Source organism: Sminthopsis crassicaudata, chromosome 3, assembly GCF_048593235.1.
Source record: "Sminthopsis crassicaudata isolate SCR6 chromosome 3, ASM4859323v1, whole genome shotgun sequence".
NCBI classification, from domain to species: domain Eukaryota; kingdom Metazoa; phylum Chordata; class Mammalia; order Dasyuromorphia; family Dasyuridae; genus Sminthopsis; species Sminthopsis crassicaudata.
This window is the reverse complement of record NC_133619.1, coordinates 650,755,085-650,772,310: the sequence shown is the minus strand read 5'-3', so window position 1 is coordinate 650,772,310 and position 17,226 is coordinate 650,755,085. Positions and strand designations below refer to the sequence as shown.

At 46.9% G+C, this 17,226-nt stretch overlaps 2 protein-coding genes across 2 annotated transcripts; both read right to left on the bottom strand.

Annotated features, from left to right (window-relative positions):
- Nucleotides 1-3,168: 3,168 nt before the first annotated feature.
- On the bottom strand, nt 3,169-3,886 carry LOC141562648 (uncharacterized). The gene is given in 2 exon segments (XM_074302652.1): nt 3,169-3,855; nt 3,857-3,886. Coding segments are annotated over 2 exon segments (717 nt in total).
- A 7,458-nt stretch (nt 3,887-11,344) lies between these two features.
- On the bottom strand, nt 11,345-16,144 carry LOC141562647 (platelet glycoprotein VI-like). Its single transcript, XM_074302651.1, has 7 exons — nt 16,111-16,144; nt 15,801-15,833; nt 15,333-15,599; nt 14,614-14,898; nt 13,728-13,766; nt 12,388-12,876; nt 11,345-12,149 (listed from the first exon to the last, which is right to left on the bottom strand). Exons 1-6 carry the CDS (start codon nt 16,142-16,144, stop codon nt 12,707-12,709), a joined length of 828 nt encoding a protein of 275 aa, XP_074158752.1. The 3' UTR covers nt 11,345-12,149; nt 12,388-12,706.
- Nucleotides 16,145-17,226: the final 1,082 nt, after the last annotated feature.

Below are 17,226 nucleotides of genomic sequence, written 5' to 3'. Positions count from 1 at the left end.
TTTTTAAAAACTGCCCATTCATATCCTTTTAGATAATTTGTTATTTGGAGAATGGCTCTTATTCTTATAAATTTGAATCAGTAGCTTACATAGCTTGAAAATGAGGTTTTTATCAAAGAAGATACAAAAATTAATTTTTTCCCTTCCAATTTTGTTTGTGAAAATTTTAATTAGCTGTATATAAGAAAAGTTATCCATTTTACCTCCTGTGAATCTTTCTCTTTCTTGTTTGGTCATAAAAGCTGCTTCTATTAGCAAACTGACATATGTTTTTCTCATGGTCTTCTAATTTGCTTATGATATCACCATATATTCCAAATTATGTATCTATTTGAAACTCCTCAGTATATTGTGTGAAATGCCTATTTTCTCTCAGACGGCTTTCTAGTTTTCCCAGTTCTTGTTGAATACAAATTCTTACTCTACCAGCTGGGGTTTTTTGGGGTTATCAAATTCTATGGTACTTGTGGCTTTTTTCTTTTGTATATTCCACTGACTGAACTATTTATTCATCAGTGTGTATGGGGATAACCCAGAGCCCAGTAATGTGATCTATGACTCCACAGAAAAGTATAAGTGTAAGCTACCTTGAATAAATGAAAAGAGCAAAAGGAGCTCCAACTATTCTATGGGAACACTTGCACAAGACTCTAGACCACTCATAGCACCCTGCTTTAATTATTGAGTATACAATCATCTGCAAATAAAAAGTCATGCACCAGCACTCCTTCCATTTTCGTTTTGGCTGGTAATCTTTTCAAGCTAAAGAATTTACCATCAGTGTAGTAGCTGACCTTGATGCCATGTTTGTCCTCATTGAAGATGTTTGACAACGTGCAAAACATCATGCTAAAAGGAGCATGTACACAGTCTTGTTTCGCTCCATTGGTGACTGGGAAAGCTCAAGATACCATCCATTGTCCAGAATGCAGGCAAGCAGGCCATCATGAAACTGATGAACTATACTGATGAATTTCTCTGGGCAGCCAAATTTTGATGTAATTTTCTTTCTTTTTTTTTCCCCCTGAGGCTGGGGTTAAGTGACTTGTCCAGGGTCATACAGCTAGGAAGTGTTAAGTGTCTGAGACCAGATTTGAATTCGGGTCCTCCTGAATTCAAGGCTGGTGCTCTATCCACTGGGCCACCTAGCTGCCCCTGTAATTTTCCATAAATCCTCATGACTGATAGTATCACAGGCTTAGATCAGATCTACAAGTCTTGTATACAGACCTCTGTCTGCTTCTGGCATTTTTCCTGGAATTGTCAGGCAATAAACACCATATTGACTATTCTTTGACTCTTCTGAAGCCACACTGGCTCTCAAGTAGACGACCTTCTTCCAGGTATAGGATCAGCCTATTTAGGAGGACTCTGGCAAGAATCTTGCCAGCAGTGACTAAGAGAGAAACCCTCCCTATGATTGTCACAGGACAATCTATTCCTTTTATCTTTATAGAGATGGTCAGTGAAGGCATCTTTGAATTACTGGGGCAAAACCTCTTGTCATATTATCTAGAAAATTTCAGTTGGCTTTTATATGAGCAATGGACCCTCAATTATGTCAGCTGGAATAGACTCAGCATCAGGTCCTTTGCCACATGAAAGTAGGCTAATGGCCTTCAAAACTTCTTCTCTACTTGGATCTTCAGTTAGGGAGTGACTGATTTCAACTTAAGGTAAACAGTCAGTAGCTTCAACATTGATTGATGAGAGTCTGTTGAAAACATTATGAAAGCGTTCATTCCATCTTTCTAGGATCCTGTTCTTGTCACTAATCAATGTAGTTCCAGCAGCATTGAGTAGTTAAGATGCACCATAGATCTTTGGCCCATAATTAACTTTTAATGCATCATATACTTTGGATTATTACTATTAGCATAAAACTGAATTTCATCTGTCTTCTTACTGATCCAAGAATCCTGCATCTCTCTAAGTTTCAACTGTATTTTACTCTTGATGAAATTGAATGCAACCTTCTTAGACATGGATAAACTATCGTGCTAGTGCACTCTGTGGAGTTCTCATTTTTCACTTAATAGCTTCTGAATTTCCCCATTTTTTTGTCAAACCAGTCTTGATATTTACATATTTTTTGACCTTGTGAGAAAATGCAGTGCTGTAAATCTCTGAAAGCTTCCCACTTCTTTTCTGCTCCACTGTTGCCAACTGTATGTTGACTCAATTTACCCTCCAAGTCAGGAACAAACCATCCCCTCTCTAATAACAAACCATTCCCCTCTAATCTGTTGGAATTAGTTCTTCTGTTAGTCTTTTTGCCTTGTGCTCACTGCTTTTGTTGAATGCAAATAGTCAGCTTGGAGAGGACAAGTTCATGATCAGTCCGGCCCTCTACATGACACATTGCCTTGGTCACTCTCACATCCTGTCTGTCTCTTCTCCTTACAATTACACAGACTCTTAAATGCCAGTGTTTGCTGCGAGGGGACATTCATGATGCTTTAGATAAATGGAATATAGTGTTGGTGATGAGAAGATGATGAGATGCATAAGTCTTCAGTGAACATTGCTGGGCTGGTTCCAATTCCTTTCCTCCTGATGACTTCCTGCCACGTCTGGTAGTCTGAACCTAGGCTAGCATTAAAATTTCTCTGAATTAGAAGCTTGTCCTCTTTTGTCACATTGATGATAAGGGTCTCCAGGTCTTCATAAAATTTTTCTTTGAGCTCATGGAGATTCATCATAGTGGGAGCATAGGCGTTGATGATGGTGACATGGCATTTTCCTGCAAATGTATGGTCATGAGCCTGCTATTTACTCCTTTTGGAAAGCACGTGAGCTTGTTTACTAGATTAGTTTTGATTGTAAAAATTTTACCCCCTTCATGATTCTCCTTTTCCTCATGACAACGTGTATTCAGCTCCTATTTCAGTAAGATGGCCTTTATTTGCCAATCTTGTTTCACTCAAGGGTACTATTTGGATGTGATACCTGTTGAGTTCTCTCACAACAGGAGCTGTTCATTTTTAGGTCTACTGGATTTTGGGTTGTCGATAAATATGCATACATTCTATGGACCCATGGTGAGTAGAATCAACTCTGGAGAAGTTTTTGTACATGTTTGATCCAGGGTAGGATCTCCATCTGCTGTGGTATTCAGTTCTTTTTTTTTTTTTAATAACTTTTTTGGTAGGATTACAAGGTGATAACTCAGGTTGTCAGGTTGCCCCAGTTCGGGTGCCAAAATGTCAAGACCCTGGGGCTAGGACCCAGAGGCGCAGGAGAGTGGCTGGCGCTAGGACCTGGGTGGGCCGCAGCCAGAGCTGGAGAAGCCGGGGTGGCTGAGCCAGAGGAGCTGGGGCCAGGGGGGACCGGAGGGAAAGGTGGGATAAAGGAAAAGGGGAGGAAAGGGGCCGGGGGGCTCTGGAACGGGGCCGGAGGCCCGCTGGGTTGGGCTGGGGGCCGGGGTATCTCCTCCTCCCCATCTGTCTCTGTGTCCTCAGAATCATTCTCCTGCTGTCTGTGCCGGACTGCTTTTTGTCTTTCCCTTTTCCCTTTTCCTCCAGCACCACCATTTTTCTGGCTGCTCCCAGGCTTCCGGCCCCTCGGGGCTCCCTTCTCACCGTCCAGGTGATTGTCCTCTCTGTCCCCCCTCATGTCCAGGATGGCAGCCACCAAGTCCTTCAGGAAGTCAAACTGCTGCTCCAACTCCATACACTGTTTCAGGTGGGAGATGGTCATGGTCTTGGCATTCTGGGACTGGGTCACTTGGCCGGCTTTCTTGAGAAGCGATTCCAAAAACAGTTCTAGTGCTCGGGAGATGATGAGAGGAACAGCTGCAGACACCTTGCCGATCTCCTCGTCCGTCTGCATGATCTTCTTGATCCTGGCCCCCGGGGAAGCGCATGTTGTACTGCTTGCTTGGCATCTCAGGGCCTCCTGTGTCAATGTCAAATGTGAGTCCAGGCTAGCTCCTCCAAAGGGCTCAGAATAAGTTCTTGCCCCACGTTGGGCGCCAAAATATAAAGACCCTGTGGTCTCTCAGTTATAATCCTTCTCTGGGAGGAGAGATCTTTTCTGTAGAATCTTTTCCTCTGTGAGCAGGTTTCTTGGCTTTCTTCTCCAGCCAGTCTCTTCTTCTTCCTGAATCCTGGCTCTGAATCTCCTCCAGCTCTTGTCCTTCCCCAATCCAGACTCTCTCCTTCCGTCTAAACTCAATCTCAGTCTAGACTCACTCCTTGCCAGACTGCCCTCCTCTTTTATCCCAGCAGAGCATGGGCTAGTGAGAACTCAGGGGCCTGTGGGAAACACTTCAACCAATGAACTTGTTCCCTCTAAAGGTGAAAACTCCTTTAAACATGTAAACTCTACCTCAGAAGTCCAAAGGTGTAAACTCCCTTCAAAGGCCTGAACCAAAGGTGTGAATTCTGAGCCAGAGAATTGTCCAGACAACCTGAGTTATCACCTTGTAATTCTAACACTTTTTATTGACAAAACATGTACGTGGGTAATTTTTCAACAATGACCCTTGCAAAAATTTCTGTTCCAACTTTTCCCCTCTTTCCCTCCAATCCCTCCCCTAGATGGCAGGCAATCCCATTCATATTAAACTTGTTAAAGTATATGTTTAATACAATGTATGTATATATATTTATATAGTTATCTTGCTGCACAAGAAAAATCGGATTTAGAAAGAAGATAAAAATAACCTGGGAAGAAAAACCAAAAATGCAAGCAAACCACAACAGAAAGAGTGCAAATGCTATGTTGGGGTGTGGTAATCAGTTCTGATTAGTCTAAAAGACATGATAATCAGTATCTCCTTTTTTTTTTTTTTTTTTTCCTCCCTGAGGCTGGGGTTAAGTGACTTGCCCAGAGTCACACGGCTAGGAAGTGTTAAGTGTCTGAAATCAGAATTGAACTCGGGTCCTCTTGAATTCAGGGCTGGTGCTCTATCCACTGTGCCACCTAGCTGCCCCATAATCAGTATCTCAAAAGTTGTTTAAAGTTGCCCAGAGGTTTGGGGATAGACAATGGAGGCTGATAAAGAGTTCCATCCTCACAATTACTCTATACAAACAGTCCAGGAATTGATTACGCCTGATACCAGCCAGCTGGGCTTCTTTCTGACAGAGGAAAAAAGTAAGTCCACATCATATGGAAATACCCATATCTAATATTATTTGTCAAATTCAGAACAACAAGAAAGGAAATTATAAAGAGAAAAAATATCTTGTTGAACTTATATAAAATCCTGATCTCTTTCTCCCTTCCCTAAACCCTTTACCTTTCTAACTTTTCCAGTCTTCCATTGGCCCATTTCAAAATAACTTATCCTTCATAGTTTAGAATTTATTTTTAAAAATCATTTCTAAGCATTTTCAATATGTTAAGAGCATGTGAACCTACACAGAAAATCCCAAGTCTGAAAGTAAAAGTGCAGTAGAGACTCTTTTATTGTTGCTCAGTTTTCAGTCTTATCTGTAATGTTCTGGTTAGCTTTCTGGAGGTCTTGGACCAGGCTTCGTTTCAGCAGAGTAATCACCATGAGAAAAGCCAGATGTTAAAGTCCAAAAGTCTTTATTGTCTCCTTCATAGTTTGTCTCCTTGCCTGGGGCCCAAGCTAGCTTTCTGGAGACCCTTCAGACAGATCTTGGTCTCAGTGGGGGAAGCAGGAGAGCCACCAGGAGCCTGATCAAAGATGGATTTGAACTCAGGAAGATGAGTCTTTCTGATTCCAGACCCAGTACTCTGTGCACTGGGATTCCCTGAGATGTCCTTAGAATATATTTATTGCAAGAAATTGGAATTAAGACTAGGATAAAATTCTTCCTCTGCCTCTTAGCATCTGCATATTTTCCTTAGCAATTTTAAATCTGATACAGTTAAAAACTTTTGCCTTAGACACAAACCCTCTTTTTTGATGCTCATTTTCCTTGATGCACAGCTTTCCCTTTGCCTTAGAGTATAAGTACATTGAGGACAAGGATGGTTTTCTTTTTTTGGACTTGGATCCTCAGGTCTTAGCTTGGTTCATGGTACATAGGAGATTTGCTACAAATAACCCTCTGGGCATGCTTGGAGTTCGAAAGATGGAGAGGATGCCATGTGAGTGGAAGTAACCTCTTCTGAAGGGTCGCATAGCCAGAAAGAATTTGGTTTTAAAACTGGAAAGCCTGGGACAATCTTCCTCTTTCCTGTCATGTCCAGAGGGCAGTAGTCTGAAGGAATATCTAGGAAGATGATGCTCTTTTAGGGTTAGCTCCTCCCATCAAATAATCATTACACAAAAAATAATTCCAACTAATGAGCAAATACATTTGTCCAAAGAATAAACAGAGATTGGGGGAATTGTACAGATTAGAGTAGATAATAGAATACTCCAGAGTAAATGATCTCAAAATAAAAATAACTGTAAGAGTTATACTCCAAAAAAGCCTTTAAAAAACAGTCTCAAAGGGTCTCATAGATATGAAAACATAGCTGCTCTTTTGTCAAAACAAACAACCTAGAGGCTAAGGGGAAGCCCAGAAATTAAAGGGCTGAATAAATTTCATTATGTGAATAGGATGGAATACCATTTTGCAGTTGAATAATGTCAAAGGGGATAGTTTCAGAGAAACCTGGGAAGACTTGTTTGAACCAATGCAAAGTGAAGGGAGCAGAAGCAGGAGAATAAATTATTCTGTGACAATAACATGGTAAAAACAAACAACTCAGAAAGAATTAGGAACTCTGAACAGTGCGTTGATTAATTCCAGATCTAGAAAACTGGTAATGAAATACGCTGCCCACCTCCTAACAGAGATGTGATGGACCCAGGGTACAAAATGAGGTATGGGAGGGATTATGGGAATTTGGTGCAATAAGACAAGAAATTCGCTGGCTCTCATATTCCCCTCAAAATAACTTAAAACAGTGACACAAATTGAATTTTAGAGTGGCAGAAATAACATAAAGTCAGGATAAAGCAAGACAAGTTGGGAGGACATTAGGAAAAAACTGACCCTACAGGTGATGGTCTAGTGAGAGGTAAAGTACAGACACCACTGAGACAACAAACAAGCAAGACTTGGGGCAACTGAAATAAGAATCTTCTTTTATTTAAAGTCAACAAGATTTTTCCTCTCTTTTTAATTTCTTTTTTATTGTTCTGAAACAACAGCAGAAGTAGGTTCTTTCATATACAAAGGCCAGAAAAAGGGCATTGCACATGAAATCAAATTTAAAAATATTAAAGGGAAGTGAGATGTGAGCTATATACTTTGGAATAAAATAATGAGCCAAGTTCATGAATAATATTACATGAATTTCCTTAGGAGGCTGTCTAGCTAGTGTCAATAAATCAATCGAGAAGAGGAAACAGGGATAAGTGAGCTGCAGTTTATTTATTTACATAAGAGTTGAACCCATCCTCCCCAGCATTTGATAGACATGTGTGTGTGTGTGTGTGTGTGTGTGTGTGTGTGTGTGTGTGTGTGTGTGTGAGAGAGAGAGAGAGAGAGAGAGAGAGAGAGAGAGAGAGAGAGACAGACAGACAGACAGACACAAACTAAACAATACTTTCTTTACTGGTCAATCAATAAGCATTTATAAATAAAATTAAAGGTAAGAAAAACATTGAATTAAATGAAACTAGAATGCTTGGTTTTTGGGGTTTTTTTTTTTGGTTGGGGGGGAGAAACTCCAATAAAACAGACAATCCACAGTAACATGATTTAAAAAGAGAGATACGAAGAAAGAACGAAGCATATATTTTTTGGGCTTGACCGAGATTTGTTTTGCTTGACTACGCATATTTGTCAAAAAGGGTTTTCTTCCTTTTTCCTTCCCTCTTTCTTTCCTTCCTTTCCTCTTTCTTTCCTTCCTTCCAAATACATTTGTTAATTAAAAATAAAAGAAAAAAGTTATCTTTGAGAATAAGATAAAATCTCATCTCAACCAAGGAGAGCATTTCTTATTGGGAAAGTCCACTTTAAGCAATTCTATAGTTCCTGGGCCTATTGACACTGGGAATCAAAGGACATGTTAAGAGCCATGTTTCACTCTAGTCTTGCTTCTTCCCTGGTTTTTCTCAAATTCTCTCTGTCTTCTGTCTCTGTGTGAGTATGTGTCTTTCTCTTGTTATGGGCCAGAACCTGAAACAAGGTGCTAATGCTTATGTACTTAATTCATACCTTTAAAGGAGTTCACACATTAGAGTTCATACCTTTAGAGAGTATATATAAGCTAGGAGCCCCAACTAGGATTGACTTTGGGAGATTCATAAGTCAGAAGCACACAAGCCTACTCTCTTGGAGGCGGAGTCAGATTCATTCCAACTTCCACATTTGCGCTGGCTGGAGACATTGGGAGGACAAGAGGTTGAAGCTGGTGGAGACAAAGGACTAGTGGCAAGAGCTCTAGGAACCAAGGAGAGAGATAGGCCTCTATTAAAGCTAACCAGACCCAAGGAAGGACAAGACTTAGAAGGAGAAAATGAAGGATTTGGACTTCTGCATTTGTTTTTTTGGTTTTTTTTTTGTTTTGTTTTGTTTTTTCATCTTTTTTCTTTCTTTTTTTTGAAAACTATTTTTTATTAATTTTATAATTATAACATTTTTGACAGTACATATGCATAGATCATTTTTTTTTAACAACATTATGCCTTGCACTCCCTTCTGCTCCGAATTTTTCCCCTCCTTCCCTCCACCCCCTCCCCTAGATGGCAGGCATTCCCATACATATTAAATATCTTATAGTATATGCTTGGTACAATATATATGTACAGAACCGAATTTTGTTGTTGTTGTTGTTGCAAAGGAAGAATTGTATTCAGAAGGTAAAAATAATCTGGGGAGAAAAACAAAAAAAGACAAAAAAAAATGCTCTCAGTTTGCACTCATTTCCCAGTGTTCCTTCTCTGGATGTAGCTGATTCTGTCCATCATTGATCAGTTGGATCTGAATTAGCTCTTCTCTATGTTGAAGATATCCACTTCCATCAGCATACATCCTCGTACAGTATCATTGTTGCAGTGTATAATGATCCCCTAGTTCTGCTCGTTTCACTCAGCATCAGTTGATGTAAGTCTCTCCAGGCCTCTCTGTATTTCTCCTGCTGGTCATTTCTTACAGAGCAATAATATTCCATAACCTTCATATACCACAATTTACCCAACCATTCTCCAATCGATGGACATCCATTCAACTTCCAGTTTCTAGCCACTACAAAAAGAGCGGCCACAAACATTTTGGCACATACAGGTCCCTTTCCCTTCTTTAGTATTTCCCTGGGATATAAGCCCAGTAGTAGCACTGCTGGATCAAAGGGTATGCACATTTACATAACTTTTGGGGCATAATTCCAGATTGCTTCCAGAATAGTTGGATTCTTTCACAACTCCACCAACAATGCATCAGTGTCTCCTGGCTGCATTTGGGGTTATTACACTGAACTGAAACAAAACCTGCTCCCAGAAGCCCCCTAAGAAACCTGCTCTCAGACAGCGATTATAATTTAGAGAAGAACATTACACTCTGTCTCTCTATGTGGTTTCTCACTATCTCTTTATCTCTGTTTCTCTCTATATATTTCTCTTTGTCTCTGCCTCTCTCCCTAACTGTATCATCTGTCTCTCTCTCTCTGTGTCTCTATCTCTGTCTCTGTCTCCTTGTCTCTGTTTCTCTCTGTATATTTCTGTCTCTCTCCTTATCTGTATCATCTGTTTCTGTCTCCATCTCTCTGTGCCTCTCTCCCTGTCTGTCTCTCCATCTCTCCATCCTTCCTCTCTCATCTTTTGGTCTTTGCTCTCTGAAGTTTATTGACAGAGGACATTGAGGGTTCATCAGACTTTCAGCCAATCAGGAGTCACACTCCCTTAGTGCCTACAATACGCTTCATGGCATTATTCTCTAGGGACCCATCCTAGGAGCTGAAAGTCTTACTTGAGTATTTAATATGTGCTTCAAAATCGAGTGAAGCAGATTGTCCTGGCCCCGGACGGCGGGAGATGCTGCTAATGAGTGTCAGACTTGCTCTCTTTATGTTTTAGGAAATGAGCTGCCACCCTAGGCCGTGAAGAAGGGCTGGATCCCCTTTCCTGGTCTGAGTCTTCCCAGGATCTCCTGATGGCAGTTGATAACAGGGCCAATTAATAGCTACTGCATATTTATTAAGCATCTCCTATGTTCTAGACATTGTACCAAATCTAGATACAAGTCTGCAGCTATAGTGTCTGGACAGGGGAACCTGGCCTTTTTGGTGTAGGCAATCTCTGCTTCCCCCGGAAGTAAAAGGAGAAGGGGAGCATGTGGAGAACTTGCAGGAGGGATCTTGGAGGAAGAAGCCTGGATACTTGGGTCTGGGGGAGCTGAATCCCTCCCTTAAACCCATCAGTTGTTTCATTAGCTGGCAGGTGCCTTAGGCTGGCCTGCCCCTGGGGGTCTTGGGGGAGGGGGAATTCTGAATTCTTTACCCCCATCCAGCCCCCATAGGCTGGCACTTCTCAGGTTCATGGCCGGCCTCCCTCCCCCCACCCCAGCCCCAGCACATCTGAATATTAGCTGCCATCTCCCCAGGACTCGGTCCCCCTTCTCACCCTCAGCTGTCAGGCTCACAGGCCCCCCAGAGGAAGCTCAGCCCCTGAGGGGAGCCTTTTGGGAGAGGTGGGAATCTGCCCACCATGAGGGAAGGAGAGAGGGGCAGAGGGGGCAGTTGGGGAAATTTGCTTCTTTTTCCTGGGCTGCCTCAAGGGGTGGAACAGTACCAGCTCCCCCTCTTCTCCCCCTCTGATTCCTACAAAGGGATATTACTGTTGTAGCTGGCTACAGGGACGCTTTCCTTCCTGCTTTGTAAAGGAGAATGAGGAGCTTCCCTGGGGTCCAAAGAGTGAGGAATCTCCCGGGGTCCCAGCCGGCCCCTTCCTCTCCCTGAGCCTCCCCACCCCTTGCCTGACCAGCTGCTGGGGGAGCGGCTCTGGCTATGGGACTTCCTGGAAGGCAGCTGGCAGTCGGGACAGGAGGCCATCTGGGGCAGGGGTTGCAGATGCCCTGGGGCCCGCCTCAGTGCCCTCATTTCCTTCCCTCTCCTGACTGTGCAGTGTGTACGTGAGTCCCTGGGGATGGGGGAGGACCTGTGTCCCCCTGGAAAGGAGGGGAGGCAGGAGATGTGGGCCCAAGGAAAGGCGCAGTCCGTGGGGCAGCGGCCAGGGCCCTGGGCCTGCAGTCAGCGGCCGAGCCTGGCAAGCCACTTCCTCTCTGCCTGCCTCAGTTTTCTCATCTATAGCATGAGAAGGAGACGGGCAAACTACTCCAGCATCTTGGCCAAGGAAACCCCAGGCAGGGTCACAGAGACATGACTGAACTCGTGAACAGCCACAGCAGCCACTGCCTTTATTGGTCTCAGCATCAGTTCATTTCCTGCTCCTCACATTTATAATCTCCTTTGAGCTGATAGTATTCCATTGCCAAGCCCCTGCCCCACGTAATTGTCCCTTAAAAGGAACTGAAACCATACTTAAGAGCTCCCTGGCTCAGGGTCCTCAGCCTCCTGCCGTGACCAGCTCAGGAGGAGACCCCAGCACTTAGCACAGTGCCTGGTACACAGCAGGTGCTTAATGAGTGCTGACCCGGCCCACAGGAGGACACCTAAGTCCCACTGGATTTGGGGTGCCCTTTCCTCCCTCTGATCTTCTATGACCAAATGAACTTCCTTCTCTTAGCTGCTACCGTGTCTCCCTTCCTTCTCTTTTGAGCCTGAAACACGGGGCGGGCTGATGGGCCTGGCAGGGACTGGAAGGACGTAGAGACCGTTGGATGGAAGCAGTGCCCATGATCCAGGTGGGGGAAAGCGAAGGGGAGGGCAGCTGTTCCGCTGGCCTTCTGGCTGCAAGGTCGAGGGTCACGCACTAAAACGGGGCCCGCTGCTGGCTTTTGTGCCCTGTTTTTCCTTGGGACATGGGAGCTAATGCATTTTTGGAAATTCCCGGATGCCAAGGCTGGGGCTCGTGGGGTTCCTTGCTCAGGCTAGCTCAGCGGGTGCCACGGCGAGAGTGGAGAGAGCTCTGCCCTTCTCCTTGGCCTCTCCTCAGGAACGGGCTCAGTCCCTGGATGACCGGTGGGGAGTGGAGATTCGAGGGGGGCCCAGGCAAGGTCCTGGCTTGGGTTCAAGGGCATCACCTGGCTATAGGTCACTTCCTGGAGGTCTCCAGCCTGCGGAGAAGGAGAAGGGATGAGCCGGGAGCCCACTGGGGTGGGGGTAGCGAGTGATGGCCTACAGAGCTTGGACACAGTCCAAGCGTGGCTCACTGCTGGGGCCAGAAGGGGAACTTGGTGACATCCTGGAGAGCAGATAGTGGTCAGCCTGTCTTTTAGGGAAGGATAGCGCTTAGTATAGTGCCTTGTATCCAGTAGGTGCTTAATCATTGTTGAAATGAATTGAGGGACTCACAGCAGGGTGCTTGGGTCTGTTCTGCCTGCTGTTCTTCACGACCGTGTCTGCAGGTGAGAGGAGAGAAGAGGGATCAGGATTTGCCCGGCATCAGACCCAGCCTTCCCCGCTCTTACTTACACAAGATCTGTTCCTGCATGGCCTCCACTGGGCTAGAGCTATGGAAGAAGATAGGCTCATGAGGAAAAAGGAGGGAGAAAGGGACTCGGGGGGAATGGGGGTCTCCGGGTCCCTACCTCTGCAGGGTCTCGTTGTCTTGTGCCTCGTTGCCCTGGGGCTCTGCAAGGAGGGTCCAGAGGGTCTTGGTCATGCTGCTCCATCAGTCCTGGGTCAGCCCCTCCCTGCAGCCCAGCCCCAGCTCCCAGGACTCACCGAGTCTGACCCAATGCTGGCAGTGGAAGAGGAGGAAGAGGAAGAGGAAAAGCAAGATGAGAAGAAGGGAAGCGCCTATCAGGATCCCTTCCTGGAGCCTCAGGAGCCCCGAGGGAGCTACAGATGAAAAGGGAGGTGGGAAAGAGGCAGAGTTAGCGGCTCCTTGCTCCTTGGAGCCCCCAGCTGAGGGCGAGACAAAGATTGGCCCTTGGGGACCCACTCGTGCAGGGAAGGGAGACACTGTGAGAGGACCGACCGAGGCAGGTTTTCTCTTGATTTGGGGAAAACTGCTAAAAACTTGAAATATCCCAAAGTGCAATGGGCTGTCTAGAGTAGAGTGGGGTCCCTGTGCCTGCTGGGAGCTTTTTACAGAGGCTAGACAACCGCTTTTCTGGGAAAGCACGGATTATTAGGGAGGATGGGCCAGTCTGGCCAATGGCTGAAATCCCTTTATTGTTATTGCTCAGCCATTTTCAGCCACGTCCAACTCTTCATGCCCCATAAGGGATTTTCATGGCAGATACTGGAGCCATTTCCTTCTCCAATACATTTTCAGATGAGGAAACTGAGGTAACCAGGGTGAAGGGACCGGCCAAGTGGTCACCTGGTCCCAGGGCAGAGCGACCAGCCCAGACTGACACAGCTAGCGCGTGTCCTGACTCGGGGCCTGGTGCTCTATTCACTTGGCAGCCCCTTCACAACTCTGTTTTCATGCTTCTGTGACCTGCCCATGGGAGGCCCCATTCTGAGGGGACGCATCTCCCACTTGGGTTACCCCCTTGTGGACCTGGAGGCGGGCTGGACTGGGGAGGTGGGGGAGGCTGAGGAGGCTCTGAGGGGCTGCGGGTGAAGGGAGGGGCTGGGGGCCCCCCTGGCAGAGGGGGCAGAAAAGTGGGCAGCAGCCTCTGCCCATCCAGCCCCATCTCTGTCCATCTGTCCTGGGAATCCAAGGATTCTGAGTCACTCACCCACTTGGTGGTCCAGAGTTCTGGGTCTCGGAGAGGTTTCTGGGCGCGAGAACAAGAGAGGGCTTAGGAGAGGGCAGAAGGTGCTGGGGGAGAGTGCCCTGGGCTGGCAGCCCTTGAGGCTGCCTCTGCCCCCAAAAGCTGCTGTGTGACATTAAGTAAGTGTCGTTCCCTCCTGGGCCTCACTTAGACTTGATGAGGTCCTAGGACTTGGACGGCCTGACAAAGAAACAGACTCAGGGACGGGGGTGGGGGGGGTGGGGGGGAAGAGGGGGGTGGGGAGGGAGAGGATGGGACTTGTCCATGGTCACACAGCTAGGAAGTGTCTGAGGCAGGGTCTGAACTTAAACGACCCCAAGTCCAGAATCCTTCTTGTTCCTCATGAGCCCCTTTGTGCTTATTCTGTCCCTCGAATCCCCTTTCGTGCTCCATTTTCTCATTCGAGTCTTGGGTGCTAGAGTGGTCCTTCTGGCAGAAGAGGGGTCAGGGACGCCCCTCTCCCTTCTCTCTCTGAGCTTGATCCCACCATCAGCCCCTGGCTCTCCCCTTCCCTTCTGCTCAGCCGTGCCCCCTCCCTCAGCCAAACCCCTGGGAAGGGTGTTCAGGGCTCCCCGTCCCCTTCTCCAGCTTGGCTTCCTATCCCCTCCTGTGACCAAAACAGAATCTTCCCATGTCTCCCTGGCTCTTTTTTGTCTCCTCTGAGGGTCTCTCGTTATCGGCCCTCACTTCCTGGCCTTTCATTCTTGGCTGAGCCCCCTCCCTTTCCCTTTCAGGCCTGCTGGGATGGTCTTCACCCCAGCCCAAGTGGCCCGGACTCTGGCTCCCAGACAGAGCCTCCCGGCCTGCACCTTCCACAGCTGCCGCCCGGCCCCGGGGGAGGCCGCCTTACCCACAACGCTGAGCTCCAGGGGGTCGCTGGGGGCCGACCAGAGGTGGGGGCAGCTGCTGGAGAAGCTGTAGCACCGGTAGGTGCCCTCCCGGGCGGGGGTGGCCACAGGGATGAGGAAGTCGGCCTGAGACGTCCACTGGAAGCTGGTGGAGTTGCCGGCTACTCCATCCTTGTACAGGGCAAACCTGTCCAAGCCGGACTTGGCCCGACACTGTAGGGTCACGTCCTCCCCGGTGCCCACCAAGGGGCCGGGCTGGGCCCAGAGGCTCGGTTTCTCGTGTATCCCTGGGAGCGAAGGAAAGCCCCGGGTTCATGGGAACTGTGCTCCTCCCACCCCTGCTGGGACCTGAACTGGGGAGGATGGGGCAGGACAATGGCTCTCTGTCGTTGACCTGGCTCAAAAATTTAGCAAAAACCCGGGCTGGAGCCCCCAAATGGAGGAGTCTGAAGGGCCCCAAGAGGCCCTGGAGCCAAGGGGTAACTAGAGTCCTGCTCTCCTGGCCCCTGGCTCAGGACAGGGCCTGGGGGGGGGGGAGGGAATGAGTTTTTATCAGGCCTACTCTGTGCTAAGCACCTTGATAATTCTTATTTGATTTGATCTTTTTATCCTCATATTACAGATGAGGAAATTGAGGCAAAGAGCAGGTCCCAGGATCACCCAGTGACTGAGTCTCTGAGTCGAGCAGACGAGGCCCCGGGCCTGGCTGGGCCCCCCTCACCTGTCAGCACCAGCTCCAGCGGGTGGCTGCTTTGGGACGCGGCCGGATAGAAGCAGCGGTAGTGCCCCGCGTCCTCCTTTGTGGCCCACGAGATGAGGAACTTGCCCTCCCCTCTGGGCCAGGACGGGGCGCTGCACTTAGAGCTCCGGGGAGTGCTCAGGCAGTACCGCTTGGCCCCAGCACTGCCCCGGCACCAAAGGGTCACGTTTGTTCCCACGGGGATGAAAGAGCTGGGCTCAGCCCAGAGGGAGGGTCTGCTGAAAGTGCCTGGAAGAGGAGGACCACCAGAGCTCCGGGGGGATGCCCCTCTCCCTGCCACCCCGTGACCCTCCACCTCTTCTAGCCACCTCATCAGCCTATCCCAGACCCCTCGGACCTTGGTCCCCTGGGGCTGCTGGGAGGGCCATGCTAGGAGGAGAAGAGGAGCAAGGAAGGGCAGAGACTCGTGGGGTGGGGGGATGCACTCACCTTGGTCTCCTGTCCCCAGGCCCAGACACAGCCCTGTGAGAAAGGACCATTAGCCCCAGAGCTCACATCCTCCCCCCCCAGACCCCCCCCACCAGGGCAGGGAGGCCTTGGGGACTAGAGCCAGAAGGGAGACGGGGCACCTGGAGTTCATTTATATCCTAATTCTGTCCCCAACTTACAGTGAGATCTCAAGCCTGTCACTTATCCTGTTTGCTCCTCTTGAAAATGGGTGTGTGGGCTGTTAGGGGTTGGGGTGCTTCTCTCTAAGGGGGCTCCCAGCTGTGAAAGCCCCCCTCTCCCTAGGACTCACCCAGGCTCAGCAGGACAGAGAGTGTGGGGGCCATGACGGCTCCTGGTGTGTGTGAGAAGGCAGACGGACAGACAGACAGATGGACGGATGGATGGATGGGTGGACGAATGGGCCAATGGCTAACAGAAGGTACAGGATGTGGCGTTCTGAGCCCCACTCTGAATTTTCCCTTTACTCAGCCTCACCCTGGGGGGAAATAACACCCCCATCAACGTGGTTTCCGGAGGAGAGCCAGGCCAAAGTCCAACCAGAGAGCAGCAACCAGATGACAAGGCCAGCCCTGATGGGACGTCAGTGAGCCTCAGGTCAAGAGCAGATACTGCTTTGGGGCCTTGGCTCGGGGCTTGAGCCTCAGTCTCCTGTACTGTACAGTGGGAAAGATTGTCTTGGGTTCCATGATTCTTAACCTGGAAAGAAGGAGCCTAGCAGAACTAAGCCTCAACTTAGTAATTCTCAAAGCATTTTGGTCACAAGGAAATGTTGATAATATCTTAGTATTCAATGAATTGCTGGGATAAAAACTAGTTATTTGACAAAAATTGCGGACAAAATAGCAGTATGGGAGAAATTAAATTTCATCTAATGCATAAAACCTTATACCAAAATAATTCCCACATGGATATGTGTCCTTAATTACAAAAAAAAAAAAAAAAAATCATTAAAAATGAAAAAAAAACTATCAGATTTATGATTAGAGAAAAATTCAGAACCAAATGAAGGCTAGAGAGAGTCACAGAAAAGAAAAAAAAATTTTGATTACATAAAACTTAAAAATTTATGTCAGCAAATCCAATCAAGCTAAGACTGTAAGAGAAAGAAATTACAGGGGGAAAAACAAATCTTTACAACAAGTTTCCCAATGAAGATCTCATTTTCAAGATAGATAAGAATTCATTCAAATTTATAAGAACAAAAGTCATCTTCCAATTGCTAAATTATCTAATGATATGAACAGGTATTTCTCAGAAGAATAAATCCAAACTACAGCTATGACAAAAACAAAACAAAAACAAACAAACCAAAAACAACAACAACAACAACAAAAAGCCCAACACTCAAAATCACTATTAATTAAAGAAATCCAAATGAAAGGAATTTTAAGATCCTATCTCACAC